The sequence below is a fragment of the Pipistrellus kuhlii genome, unplaced genomic scaffold, assembly GCF_014108245.1.
Source record: "Pipistrellus kuhlii isolate mPipKuh1 unplaced genomic scaffold, mPipKuh1.p scaffold_m20_p_2, whole genome shotgun sequence".
NCBI lineage: Eukaryota > Metazoa > Chordata > Mammalia > Chiroptera > Vespertilionidae > Pipistrellus > Pipistrellus kuhlii.
The window spans coordinates 137251162-137266367 of record NW_023425515.1 but is presented as its reverse complement, the minus strand read 5'-3'; the positions used below and the strand labels follow the sequence as shown (position 1 = coordinate 137266367).

Genomic DNA, 15206 nt, shown 5'->3' with positions numbered 1-15206 from the left:
TGGCCTTTGTAGATTATCAGAGCCATTTTCATGGCACTGACCTGAATAGGAGCCATGTATTTGGTACAAATGTCACAATGAGCTCTGTTAACAGATGATGCTCGATGGCTCTGTCCTGCTTCTTCATGTCTAGTGTCTTATGAGTAGAGGTATTAATGGTCTTTTGTTTGGACTATTTTTGCAAGGATGTTTTTGTCTGATAATGTCTTCCTTGAGGCAAAGTTTGGGCAGGGTAGGTTTCTTGGGCTATGCTAGCAACAAATATAACCTACAGGTGTCAGTTAGCTCTTGTTGCGTCACACTGTGGAAACTGGACTTTGGGAAGTGAGATACATGCTAATACTTTGGCTACTGCTATTGGTATAAGCAATAAACTGTTCTTTGTCTCTGACCCAAGGGTCTTGTGTTTTCTACTAGCCTCTATGAAATTGAGGCAGGCTAAGTTGGTAGCTTGCAAACATGGTAGAATCTCAGGATCTGAACTGTTCTTGACATACTACATCTCCCTGAGAAGGAAGAAATATGGGAAGTGAGATGGACTAGAAATTAATGTACGATATAGCAGAGCAGAGTTATGCAAGGTTACTTAAAAGACAGTGGCTATTCTCAAGCTGTAACTCTACCCTTTCCAATAGTACAAGAACATAAGTGGTAAGAGTGGTATTACAGGAATAACTTTGAACTTTCTCCACTTTAAAAAAATGTAAATTTTTTCCAAAAGGCAATACTATAATTACTACTACCTTAGTAACAATTTACTTGCAATATACTTTTCAACCAGGTCACCTCTCCATGGTCAAGAAAAGTTGACATAGAATATATTTGGCCTACCACAGGTAGTTTTATTTTACTTTATTTTTTTCTTTCTTAACCTGTTTTAAACTTTATTCCCAAGCTTCTTCAGCTTAATTAGCTGCAAAAAAATTATTTATGTATAAGCAAAAACTGAAAAGAGCTGCAATGTCCAGGGGCATTGGGCTAAAAAATATTAGAGATCTAGATTTTATCAGATTCATAAACAAAATTTGAAAAAGCAGTCATAATATAAAATAGCAGCTCCCAGAAACTTCTTCAAGTTTATCTTCTTCAGAAGTTGACTTAATTCAGTTTGCTTCATTCTTGGAAGCCTCATCAAAATTCTCCACAAGATCTGGAACTTCATCATCATCATCATCCTCTCCAGTAGCAAGTGGTGCTTTTCCATCCACAGATTGTTTGGGCAGAGCTTCAGCCAGTCTCCTTAAACTAGTCAGACTGTCTGCACCAAGCTGGTTTAAGATGCTGGGTAGCATTTCTGTCAGCTGCTTTGTCTCAGCATGGCCGGTAATGGTGAAAGTGTTCGCTGCCAGAGATGCCTGAACTTTAGGGTTGTTAAAGTGGATCACTGTTCCTTGGTTTGTAAACATATTTACTTCTTCAATACCAGAGATATTGTTTACCCCCAACTTTTTTAAGGAGAACTGAAGTTTTTTATCATGTGCTGTAGCTGTTCTGTGAACCTTCTTCTTTCTACGAGCAGTTCCTTTCCCACCAATGCATACTTGTGCCTGCAGTTTGGCGAGTTTCTCTTGGTTCACAATAGTTTCTTTCATCTTGTTGGAGAGGAAACGGGGCTGTGCTGGGGACTAGGGCTGACGCTCAGGGGGTCTAGGGCAGGCCAGCTGAGAATCCACAAGTAGTTTTAAAGGCACAACAACAACAGAGAGAATTCTGTGTGTTTTAAGATATATATATCTTAAGCAACAGTCCAACTGTTATGGCCTCATCTCCACAGACAGGCAGAGGGACCCAACAGGTGCACAAATCTGTGCACTGGGCCTCTAGTAGGATATAAACATGTTCAGGCAGTCTGCTCCCTCCCCTTCTTCTGTTCTGTCAATAGATAGTGAACTACTCGCTGGGTGAAAATCATCTATGTTTAGCATAAGGATAGAAGGTGTTGGGGTGGGAGGGGTAATGATGAGAAAAACTCAAGGAGTTCATGATTAGAGAACTAAAATGCACATAATATTATTAGGAAGTGAAATAAACCCAAAGTGATGTTAATTTGACTTGAATTAGTTCATGTGTGCAAACAGGAGGAAGGGTTGCTGGGGTCTGAGGAGAGATTTTGTCATGAGATGAAGGCAGGTGAGAGTCACCTGGAGTTAAAGGGCAAAGGTTCTAGAGGAGCTGAGTTTTGAAGCAGCAACATTTTTGATTGTTCGCAAAGATGAAAATGAAAGTTAGGAAGCACACATTCATGGAGAAAGATAACTAAGTTGAGAATAAGTTGACCTGGGCCTAAGTCCAGTTCTGTGAGTAACTAGTCATCTTTCAGCCCATCTCAGCCTCTAATTATCTTTAACAAAGGAAGTGAATTAGATGATCTTTTCAAAAACACTCTGTAATTGTCTTTCAGAAGTAAGAAGCAAATTAATTTGACAATCCAGAGTGTTAATATTAAGTTATAATAAAAATTATATTGAAAAGATGGGCTGAGCAGTTAGCAGAAGGTGAAGACACTATTACTGAATTTAAGGACCAATTGGGAGACACTACTGGGCCTTGAACAAGGATGACAAGATTAAAATATCTGTGGGATGCAATCGAAGAAATTACCCAAGAGGGCTTTCAGAATAACTATAGTTAATCTTAGACTTTTACTTCAAAAGACTTGTAAAAGTTACATTTTCATCTACTCAAATGAGAGTGATAATTAAAATATCAATTAAATTGTTTCTCCTATTCTTTGCCTGCACAGTACAATAGAAGTGTTTGAGACACAAAATTATTGAGAGATGGAATTGATGACTCTACGGTTTAGGGTGATTTTTATTTTTTTAATATATTTTATTGATTTTGTACAGAGAGGAAGGGAGAGAGATAGCAAGTCAGAAACATCGATGAGAAAAAGTCATTGATCAGCTGCCTCTTGCACACCTCCCACTGGGGACGTGCCTGCAACCAAGGTACATGCCCTTGATTGGAATCGAACCGGGGACCCTTCAGTCCCCAAGCCAACGCTCTATCCACTGAGCCAAACCAGTTTCGGCTAGGGTGATTTTTGAACTGGAGTACTTTAAACTGGAGTACTTTAAAGTCACTGGCCATTACATACTAGTATTTCTTAATACTAACTGATTGGCATTGCTCTATGTATTGTTCACAAGCCAGAATTTAGCTTTATTTTAAAAGTCTATGATCCATAGTCATATCAAGAAATAAATGAGTTCTCTTTTTCTGCACCATTGTCTCATCTTACCACAACTATCTCCAAGAGGACATCAGAACTTCGGCAAATGTCCCCATTTTCCTAATCAATTGTGGGCCTGTTTGTTTAGAAGTCTGAAGAGCCTTTGGGTACGTTACTTAATGTCTTGAATAGAAATAGAAAGGACTGGGTAATGCCCTCGTTTAATAGCATATTTTCCTAAAGAGGCTAGAACTTCCTAGATATGCAGAACAAGCCAGGCTGCCCTCAGACAGTTATATGAGGCCATCTTGCAAGCCCAATAACCTTCTTAAAGATTATTGGAGAGCAAAGAAATGCACAGACTTCTGGGATGCATTTTTGGTGTCTTCATAGCTAAGATAAGCAAATATTTACTAAGTGTTTCCAATAAGCCAGGTGTTTTTTTTTCCACAAAATTATATTGAGATTTAATTGGCAAATATAAGATTATATTAGTTTCAGGTGTACAACATAATTATTCAATATATATGTATTGAGAAATGATTTTCACAGTAAGTCTAGTTAGCATCATCCCCACACATAATTACAATTAGTTTTATGGTGACAACTTTTAAGATCTACTCTCTCAAACTTTCATATATGCAATACTGTATTATTATCTATAGTTACCATGCTATATATTACATTCCATGACTAATTTATTTTATAATTAAAAGTTTTTAGCCTTTGACTGCTTTCACCTATTTTGCCCATACATAACCCCCAATCCTGGCAATCACTAATCTGTTTTCTGTACCTATGAATTAAATATTTACTGGGTAGAGTTTTTGTTTTTTTAGGGGGGAAGGTTGGTTTATTTTTACATTCCACAGATGGTATTTGTCTTTCTCTGCCTGGTTTATTTTACTAATAGCATAATGCCCTCAAGGTCCATCCATGTTTTTGCAAATGGCAAGATTTCCTTCTTTTATGAGAGAATAGTATTCCATTTTTCATATACCATTATTTTCTTTATCCATTCATCCATTGATAGACACTTAGGAAACTTCCATGTTCACAATATGATTATGTCATATTAAATCTCATTTGTTATCCCATTTTACAGATGGTGATGATCAAGATACCTAAGATCTGTGACAAATATCTGAGCTATAGTAGTAAATCCAGAGCATAGGAACAGAATATTAAAGAGATATTTAAAAAAAAAGATTTAAGATGATGCAAGTGAGTGAGGTTTGTTCTAGTAGACAAGATGTTTGTAAGGCTTCTTTCAAAAGAAAAAATTTCCATCTCCTCAATGCTCATATTCAAACTGTTTCACAGAATATACAATTCTAAGGTGCCTGAGTATTTTTCCCGTGAAGACAAAGCTCAGATTAGCATAATTTGTGCGTTAAAAGTAGCTTCAAAGCTGCTCAGATCAAAAGGATTTTCTGGACCAGAGACTGAAACTATAGGATTTGTCCCTAACAGCAGTTATTCATGAGGTCAGAATGGCTCCTCAGTTGCATTGATTACTTGGAGAGCTAGGATAGATGCTGAGTGTTTTCACATGCTGTGAAGAGAATAAAGAAGCGGTTTCATCATCAAGACTTTCCCTACAAAAAACAAGTCAGATTTTTTATCCACTTCTCTGAGTTCCTAAAATGAGTCATTTGAAAAGGCAGAGTTAGCACTAACATTCTCCTCAAAATAATATTCTGAATAACTGAAGACTTTCTATCTATACAATACAATTACTTTTTGCCAACCTAAACACATGATATGAAATAAGAAGAGAGTGTGCTTATCTTTCCATTGTTCCTCCATAAGGTATTCTGGTCAGGTCAAACTTCTGACCGCAACAGCTTTCCTTTAGAGAGTGAAGAGCTTTTAGAAGAATGTCCCGCTAAAACCACCCACCTGTAAAACTTAGAGCACAACCAGAGAACGGCTTTCTTGGATGGAAAACAGGTTGGTTCCTGCGAGTGTTGGGGGTTAGAACCTGGCTGAGAAATGTTCAAAAGGAAACATGAGATGAGAAAGTAGGGACACTGAAGCCAGACAATCATATTAGGAGTTTTGCCATAAAGTGGAACAGGGTAAACAGATCAGAACCTGGGAGGGTTTATAGCATCCCGAGCAAAGGTTGATTTGTTTCTAAGATCAGAGATCGATGTAGAGGGGTTTTACAGAGCTAAGGAGAGTCTTTGTGGGTTTTAAGCTTTGCCTTTTAGTCCCCAACCCACGCTTCTATTCTCTGCATTTTAAAATTTGGGGACTGAGACTCTGCAGACCATAATTTTCCATTTCTGACAGCTCTTTGTGTTCAATTCTGCCTTTAGGGGTCTCTAGAATGAGTCTGGAAGAGTGGAGGAGAAGAACGGGTTCATACTCCTTTCTATTTCCTACTCTTTCCATCAGCTCCTCCCCATCAATGCTTCCTTATTATGGCACTAATGGCTGCCAATAGCAGTAATTGGTTTGAATGTGTATGTTTTCCTTTCACTCCTAAAATCAGCATCATTGCACCCCTCATCAATATCAGGACCATGCATGTGGCACTCCCTCTTCTGTGATCTGAGTCCTGGCTCTGTTGGGCACCAGGATGGGCACCACCTGACCAGGAACCTCTTGGGAATTCTCTGTGAGGGCCTTTTCCTTCAAGCTTCTAAGTTCTAAAACCCTAGTCTATTGCCTTTGTTCCCCTACCCCAGGGGGCTATGGCTGTTCCCTGGAGCCTCAGTGTTCCATGTTGGGCTTTTCTACATTTCAATAATATTTAACAGCTTTCCGCCAGGACCGGTTTGGCTCAATGGATAGAGCGTCGGCTTGGGGACTGAAGGGCCCCGGGTTTGATTCCGGTCAAGGGCATGTACCTTGGTTGCGGGCATATCCCCAGTAGGGAGTGTGCAAGAGGCAGCTGATCGATGACTCTCATTGATGTTTCTAACTCTATCTCTCTCCCTTCCTCTCTGTACAAAAATCAATAAAATATATATTTTTTAAAATATTTAACAGCTTTCATAAAGTAAATTATCTCTATCAAAATAACTTAGTGGTTCAAGTTTTCTTGACTGAACTCTGACACAGTCAGAGACAAGATTTAGTCAGGATGCACAGAGGTCAAAGCTCACACCCTCCTAGCTATACTAAGCTGCCTGTCCCCACTTTAATATTTAAAAAATATTTTAACAGAAATACAAGTGAGGATATACTCTCCATAAAACTAAGTTTTTCTAACATATTGATTGAAATATTCAAGACCTTCTTCCTGCCTCTGTTTCTCCATCCTCTTCCTAACCACCACTTGATCTTTTTTCATGTCCCAATCTTATATTTTTATAGTTCCTCCTAGTGCTTGCTTTTTGAGTCATACTATTCTTTCTCTTCCCATTGTTCTTTGCAATTCATATTCCTGATTTCATAACCCATGTTCTCTGGTTGGCCTATGGGTAGAGAATGATATTCTAACAACTTTTGGAAGTCCATACCCTGATATGAAATTCACATTTTTCAATGAGCACTGAATTGTAGGTTGGAAGCTTAGTGTCAAGCTTCTGCTTAGCAATAGGCTCAATCACATGTGGAATTAACACCATATCTCTGGCCTCAGCTTTCTCGGCTGCCAAGTGAGGAGGTCACGGGAGATGATCTCTGAGACACTTCTAGCAGGCTTCCAGAACTTGCCCTGTCTTTTAGCTTTCTTCTTGATCCTGAACTTTATAGCTAATGGACTGTTACTCGATTTCCTAGCACAATATAAAATTCTATTGAATTGGCAACAGTCATTTGATTTACTCTACAGCTTTCATCAGCCCTTAGAAACCTTGCAATCGAATCTCTTCTAGTCCCACAGTGGATCCTGAAAAGTCTTTAAATTCTACCTTTAGTTCACTGAACTCTAATTACTTTTCTCCTTTTCTTCATCGTTGCTTAACCGTCATCCTGGGTTTCTCTTTTGAGCTTATACAGTGCCCTCTTTAAAGAACTGCTTTTTTTTTTCTTTTTTCTTTTTCCTTGACTTTTTACTTATACTGACACACATTATAAGGTTGTTTTTTTGTTGTTGTTGTTGTTGTTGTTTTCAAAAGTCCTGGAGAATGTGGCTGCTAATTCATGTAATGCTACTGGACCTTCCTTTTGAGAAAGGATGCCTAACATCTAAGTCAGCTGTGAACTGTACAAACCTGTGGGATCAAATCCCAGCTCTATCGCTTGTTAGGCGGCTGCAAGGACTTAGAAAAATGACTTAATGTCCTTGGCCTAGAGCAGCTATTTTCAACCAATGTGCCACAAGAATTTTTGAAACATGTAATACCTGACTATTTAATCAGGGGTACTGACCTCTTTTCCTTTGGATTGTCAAATTTAAAAAAAAAAAAATGACAACGGTCAACACAACAAAAGTCATCTGGTATGAACGAATTGAAATTACACCTCTTTTTTTTGTCAGATCAACCAAAAATATATATTTTTGGTGTGCCACAGAATTTTAATAATTAGTTTATATGTACCATGAGATAAAAAAAAAAGTTGAAAATTGCTAGCCATCTAGACACAGTAATAATAGTCATTTATCAAACAACATTTGTGAGATAATGGTATACAAAGGATATTAGTTAAAACTTTTATCCTCTCTTTATCACATTATTTTGCATGTGCTCTTCTATGCCAATATCTGACCTCATTTCTTTGTAAATAATGTTCAATCTAGTCTGTTAGTGTAGGTAGCTAGTTAGTATTAATAAAAGAAGAGAGAAAAGGGAATCAGATATCAAGCCTAATAAAGTAGGGAGCTGAATTAGACACTAAGCTTGCTTCACAAGGAAGTTACAACATCTATAGTTTCCCAAGGAATAACAGCATTGCCCTGCCAAGAGGATTAACACCCTTTTCTCCCCTGTGTAGGGAGAAAAGACTGGCTTTCCAATTTCCCAAAGTACAACCAATTTACTTGCCCAGACTACGGGATGAAGGAATCCTATATAATAAAAGAGTGATATGCAAATTAACCATCACTCTGCTACACCCAAAAGCCACACCCACCAGGTACGCCCATCAGCCAATCAGAGCAAGTATGCAAATTAACCCCAACCCAGATGGTTGCAGCCACAAAGAATAGGAGGGAGGCTTGGGTTTCCCTAGCAATGGAAGAAGCCAAGTTTTCCACACACCCTGATGGGCCCAGACCTCCACTCAAGGGTACAAAGTTTCAATTATAGAAGGTAAATAAATTCCAACAGAAATGGCAGTAGCCATTGAGCTGGAAGAGCAGGAGCTAGAGTTTCCCCAGGCAATGTAGGAAGCCAAGCTTCTGCAGCACTGGCCAGCTCAGGCCTTCACTCCAGGTTACAAAGTTTCAATGTAAAAGATAAATAAATTCCAGATACCAGTGTCTCTTCTTGGGTCGCCAGGGGGGCGTGGCTGGTCTAAAAATCACCACAGGCCCCTCACCCAGACTACCCCACTCCCCAAGGGAACTCCCACCCTGATCTGGAACACCATCCAGGGCAAACCAGCTGGCACCCACCCATGCACCAGGCCTCTGTCCTATTTAATAAAAGTAATATGCAGATTGACTATCACTCCAACATACAAGATGGCTGCCCCTATGTGGTCAAAGATCCTGCCTCCATGTGGAAACAAGATGGCTACCACAAGATGGCCAGCAGAGGAGGACAGTTGGAAGGCACCAGGCCTGCAAGGGAGGGCAGTTGGGGGTGATCAAGCCAGCAGGGGAGAGAAGTTGTGAGGCACCAGGCCTGCAAGGGAGGGCAGTTGGGGGCAATCAACCCTGAAGAAGAGGACAGTTAGGGGTGACCAGGCCAGCAGAGGAGAAAAGTTGGGGGCACACAGGCTAGCAGGGGAGCAGTTAGACATCAATCAGGCTGGCATGGGAGTGGTTAGAAGGTGATCAAGCTGGCAGGCAGAAGTGGTTAGGGGCAATCAGGAAGGCAGGCAGGTGAGCAGTTGGGAGCCAGCAGTCCTGGATTGTGACAGTGATGTCTGACTAGGGCGCAGGCTGGGTTGAGGGACAACCTCCGCCCCCCCCCCCCCCCCCCCCCCCCCCGCCCCCATGTGCATGAATTTTGTGCACTTGGCCTATAGTAAATAATAAAGGGGAAATTTATCTGCTGGGCTCATGCCCAGTAGAAGCCAAGATGGTGCATGGGGAGGTCCTTTTATGAGGTATATGCAGTAGGAACTAAGAAGGTGACCATAAAGGGGAAGTACTTAGCCTGGGGGGAAAATCAGTTTGGATAAAGGACACAGAATCCCAGAATATCTTGGACATAGATTGGTTAGGGAGAGGGTCCAACACCAGCCCACAAAAGACTGAGAAATTGATTGGTTAGTTTGAAAGAGCTACTGGTCCTTCCTAAGTCTGAGATAATGTAATCCAAGCCTAACAAAGGCCTCTCACTGGGTAACACACACTCCATCACATATTTGTTGGTGCACTCACAAGTTCTCTCTCCATAGCAGCCATGAGGACCTAGCAACTGCCTGGGGGTTGGCAGCTGCATGGACCCAAATGCAGGCTCCAACCATGAGCCTGGATAGGACAATGCAGCATGAGCCTGGAACACAGATTACTCTAGCCAGACAGGGACAGGGGCTTAATTAGACTAAGCTTTGGCACAGAATTTGTGGATACTGGTCTGCCTTATGTGTTTGATGAAGACAAGCTGGACTCTTTCCACAGCGGTGCCCACAGAAACGAGACACCAGAAACCTGGGGGCAGCCATTTCCTTTAACCCCAATAAATCTTACCATTACACCTTATCCTCCCACGCATGGGTCCCCAGGATTGCTTTTCTCTCGACTCAGAGAAAGGACCCCATTTCCATTGGCAACAAGCCCACTATCCTTTGTGTCATCTCTTACTCCTCCATTTTTTCTCCTCCCTTTCATTCAAAAATTTCACCCAATACTTATTTAATTTTATCTTTAAGAATCAACTCACGCCGGGACCGGTTTGGCTCAGTGGATAGAGCGTCAGCTTGGGGACTGAAGGGTCCCGGGTTCGATTCCGGTCAAGGGCATGTACCTTGGTTGCGGGCACATCCCCAGTAGGGGGTGTGCAAGAGGCAGCTGATCGATGACTCTCTCTCATCGATGTTTCTAACTCTCTATCTCTCTCCCTTCCTCTCTGTATAAAATCAATAAAATATATATATTTTTTAAAAAAAGAATCAATTCAGTACATCTCTAGAAGTATATCCCATTTGTTCCCCCACCCTCCAAACAGGCTAAATGGCCCTTCTGCATTCCCTCAGCCCTTTAGAGATGCCCATCCTTTCTGTCTCTGTGTGCTTGGTTTATTCATTAGTCCTCTGCACTCATCTCATTTCCTTGTGCACATAGAATTAATTTATCTCTATACCCTCAAAATATAGCATAGCACACAGTAAGTCATCAAAAAGTGCTAACAGAAGAAAATAAGATTTTTCAAGTTCCCAATTTCAACCTCAGAACTGACTTTCCTTCTTCTTTTAGGATTCTTTTTTGGCACTCAGAACCAAAACCTTTTGTAGACACAAAAAGCACACTCATCCCAAGAAAAACAGCAAGGAAAGATATGTATCCCTGCATCTCATTAAGTAGAAAATATCCCAGGGGGAATAAAAAAGAGAAAAAAAAACACTGTATTATAAAGGTAGAGAGAACACCCCTAAGAAGTTTTTTGTTATTATTATTATAATTAATGGAAAGGAATTTGGCAGGATCTGCCAATTTTAAGGGACATAGGAATGTCATGGGACCACTAGTAGCATGAATCTTCACCTTTGTTTCCATCATACTATTCAGCCAGCCAGTAAAAATACATCAAATATATGGGGATGAGGACACCACTTGTGGTTAAAGAATTCTGGAGGAAAACCTGGAACCTGCATAAAAGACCAGTAGATTAATTTTAAAATCAAGAAAGGAAGCAACACATCTTTCTTCTTCTCTTTTTCATAGAAGACAAAATATCCCCAAATCTCTGCATTTCTACTTATTCTTCTCTGGTGATTGAAAAACAATGACTTTACTCAGAAGGAATTTCCAGTAATGTGCACACACTAGTGATGGACCAGGTATACTCAGAATCACAATGTAACCTGAGGCCTCCATGCTGGGTGAGGCTGTGACTTTGCTGCAGCCTAGAAACAGAAATGAAATAATGTACAAGAGCCTGAGTTGGTTCACACACATCACAAAATTATTCCAGGCCGTCAGCAGACATGCTGGCTGTCCTAAGATATTCTGCAGCATGTGAAAGTGATCCCTTGCCCTGGGTGAAGGATGCCAAGTCTAGCACAGTAAAACCAAGTTTACAAAACAGGACCAGTGAAGACAAATGGCATTCAAACCTACCTGAGGGTACAGATTGAAACACTTGAATTTCAACAAGCCAGAAGTTATTTCGTTTTGGGTAAGTCTCACACCAGTCTCAGTGATCTCCGCTCACACCATCTCAGGTTCCAGCCACCACAAACTGCTCTTCTCTGAACATACTTGACCCATCCAAGATCCTGTTTCCTCTCCCTGGTTTGTCTTTTCTCTTTCTTCCTCAGTTCAACACCAGCTTCTGTGGATTCCCTTAGGCTCCCATAGAATTCTAAGCACAATCACTATGTTTACCATATTTATTGAAATTATATGTTTATGAGCTTGCCTTGCCCACTAAGCACAGAGATCCTAGAACAGTGATCATGTTGTTTCATTTCTGTATCCTGGTGCTTAGCACTATATCTTAAACATAGGCTCTTATGATATGTTTGCTGGATAAATAAAATTCACTAATTATGCCTCCATTTCTTCAAATACAAAATGTAGAAGTGAGACTACCCTGTCTCTAGGCTTCTCTCAGCCCCAATAGGCAATGATTCCACAACGCTGCCTCAAAAGCCACAGAGACAAAGAACTTAGGGTTTTAGACCAAAGCAAAAATAAATGCTTACTGAGTAAAGCTGTTTTATAAAAAAAAAAAAGAAAGAAAGAAATAAAGGCAAACAACTTTAGTTTATATTTCACACAGTTCTACTTACTGTGACATTCCCATGAGAGAATATTCCCTAGCGTTTCCCAGCTGCTCTTAAGACCACATCTTTCTCACACAATATCCTGAATCAAAAACTATCTTACATCAGCTAACTCCTTTGAAAATAGTCGAACAAGTGGGCCATGTCATGTGAAATTTTGCTTGGTAGGTATGTGACCATTATATGACTCATGTCCCTAGACCATGACCCAATCATGGCATCACAGCTGTAGGGATTGAGAGTATAAAGAGAATATGGGGTTAAAGGTCAGAGAAGGACTTTGAGGTCAAACAGATGAATTATATTTGGGTCCACTACTTACTTACAGTGCAGTTTTATTTTTTTAAAATACATTTTATTGAGTTTTTACAGAGAGGAAGAGAGAGGGATAGAAAGCTAGAAACATCAATCAGCTGCCTCTTGCACACCTCCTACTGAGAATGTGCCCGCAACCAAGGTACAGGTCCTTGACCGGAATCAAGCCTGGAACCTTTCAGTCCACAGGCCGATGCTCTATCCACTGAGCCAAACCGGTTTCGGCTACAGTGCAGTTTTGATCAAATTGTTCAATCTCTCTAAAAAGTATTGTCAGTAAAATAGGTATAATAACTATAGCTCTCTTTTTGGGAGTGCATAAAATAACGTGATTCAAGTACTTAGTCTAGTATAGAGATTCTTAGCACACTGTGGGTATTCCACAAATGGTATGTGAATTTCATCATATTATTTTCTGGCCCAAGACCCTCATCATAAACAAGAGAAATCTGAGGAGCAGAAAGTCATAGAAAATTACCTAACCTCACATAACCCATTAACAGCACAGCTGGATCCATATTTCTACATCAGGATTTCCCTGGTTCCTAATGGTACCAAGAATTCCTACAAAGGCTAAGATTCCCACCAGCATGTCAGTCCCAGGAGCAATTTTTTTTTTTTTTTATGCTATACTTTTGAAGCATACTCTCCAGTGGTGCACAGGAAGGCAAGGAGATGGTCCAGGTGCCGCCTGTCCTCTGTCCCCGTGCAGCTTCAAGGGAATTGCACAGTATTTCTAGGCCCTTCTCTGACACTGGATGGCTCAGCACCTTGTACAGGTCACTTAACTTCTCAAAACTTTATCTTCCTTGGCTGTTGGCTGATGATACATGTCTGTTCTCACCATCCCAAAGATTTACTAAACATTGCGGTCAGCTGGTAATGGTCCCCAAGAGATCAGCTCCTGATTCATGGAACCAGTAAATACCTCATTTGGAGAAAGGGTCTCAGCAGATGTGGTTAAGGAAAGTATCTTGACAGAGTTTATCCCAGATTATCCAGGTAGGCCCTGAATGCAATCACATGTATCCTTGTAAGAGTAAGACAGAAAGGGATCAGACACCCACACTGCAGCCTGCAGAGCATTCCATGAAAGGGATAAGACTCCCTCTGATTTTTCAGATACTGAAACAAGGAGGAAACAAGAAAGGGGTACCTGCATGAAGGAATGGAAAAACAAGAATAAATGTCCCTGCTTCACAATTATGCCTAGGGCCCTAGCGGATGCCTGGGAGCCATGGAGCTCTGAGTTGGTAGCAGTTGCAGAAGAGTTAATCCTAACTTGTGCTAGCCTTGGGGGCACACAGATTAATAAAAAGCCATTACTGTATACACAGGTATTTATAGCAGCATGATTTATAATAGCCAAAGGGTGAAAACAATTGAAATGTCTATCAACAAACAAATGGATAAACAAATGTGGCATATTCACACAAGGAAGTATTATTTAATCATAAAAAAGGACCAAAGTATTGATATGTACTTCAATTCGTATAAACCTTGAAAACATTATGCTCAGTGAAAGAAGCCAGCTACAAAAGACTGCACAGATTCCATTCATATGAATTTCAGAAAAGGGAATCTATAGAGACAGAAGATAAATGAGTGGTTGCTTAGAGTTGGAGGGGGGTGGGGACACAGAGGTGATAGCTAAATAATAAGGGGTTTCTTCTTAAGGTAATGAAAACATTCTAAAACTAACTGCAGTGATTATTGCACAAGTCTTTGTATAAAGTAAACACCGTTGAATTGTATACTTTAAATGTATGAGTTGAATGGAATACAAATTAAATCTTAATAAAGCTACCTTTAAAAGATAAAACCAACAGTCACTGCCTTCAGGGAGCTCCCACAGCCTCCCCTATACTACAGAGTGGGTCACAACCCTCTGAGTGTGGCTCCAGGTCTTTCCCAAGGAAGTCCTGATCTTCCCGGGAAAGAAAAGAAAGGGGGGCCAGTCAGTGTGGCTCAGTTGGTTGGAGCTTCATCCCATACACTGAGAAGTCAAGGGTTTGATTCCAGGTCTGGGTGCAACTGATTTATGTTTCTCTCCCCTCTAACCCCTTTAATAAAAATAATTATCTGATGAGGGTTGATATATATGAGAGAGAAAGGGATATAAGAGGTTTGGGGAATGATGCCTTTACCTGTCACTGCCATCCCAGCTTGTCTATTTTTATTATTCTTAGCCATATATATTCTCACGGGAACCATCTGAATGTATCCCTCATAAATGCCGAGAGTCCACATGCACGTCTGTTATTCGTATAAAAAAAGTACCATCAGAAAGTCAGATTTCTATGACTTTTTAATCCCATTGTATCCAGGTAGACACTTAGGCGAGTTTGTCTGTTAGTTATTTCACAGGGACAATGCACTTTGGAAAACACTAATAAATGAAGAAAGTTTATTCCTAGTACTTCAAATCCAACATGTCCAGAAATGAACTCATCATTCCCTGTGCCCTCCCTCACCCCAAACCAGATCCTCCTTCTATAGTCTTTATCAGCAACTGACTCAGTTAGCTGCCCAAGCCAGAATCAGACATCATCCTGTATTCTACTCTCCCTTTCACTACCCTCATCCAAAATATCACCATGCCTTGTCAACTATCAGACTTGGCCATTGCTGTCTATCCTCTTTGCCTTTACTTGTCCTCCAGGTGAGGCCACTATCATCTTTCACCTTGATTGCTGCAAAG

The 15206-nt window shown here is 40.5% G+C and overlaps 1 protein-coding gene across 1 annotated transcript; it reads right to left on the bottom strand.

The window, feature by feature from the left end:
* Window positions 1–867: 867 nt before the first annotated feature.
* LOC118724068 (transcription factor BTF3-like) lies at window positions 868–1641 on the bottom strand. The gene has a single exon (XM_036446966.2). It carries the CDS (start codon window positions 1590–1592, stop codon window positions 1104–1106), a length of 489 nt encoding a protein of 162 aa, XP_036302859.1. The 5' UTR covers window positions 1593–1641; the 3' UTR covers window positions 868–1103.
* Window positions 1642–15206: the final 13565 nt, after the last annotated feature.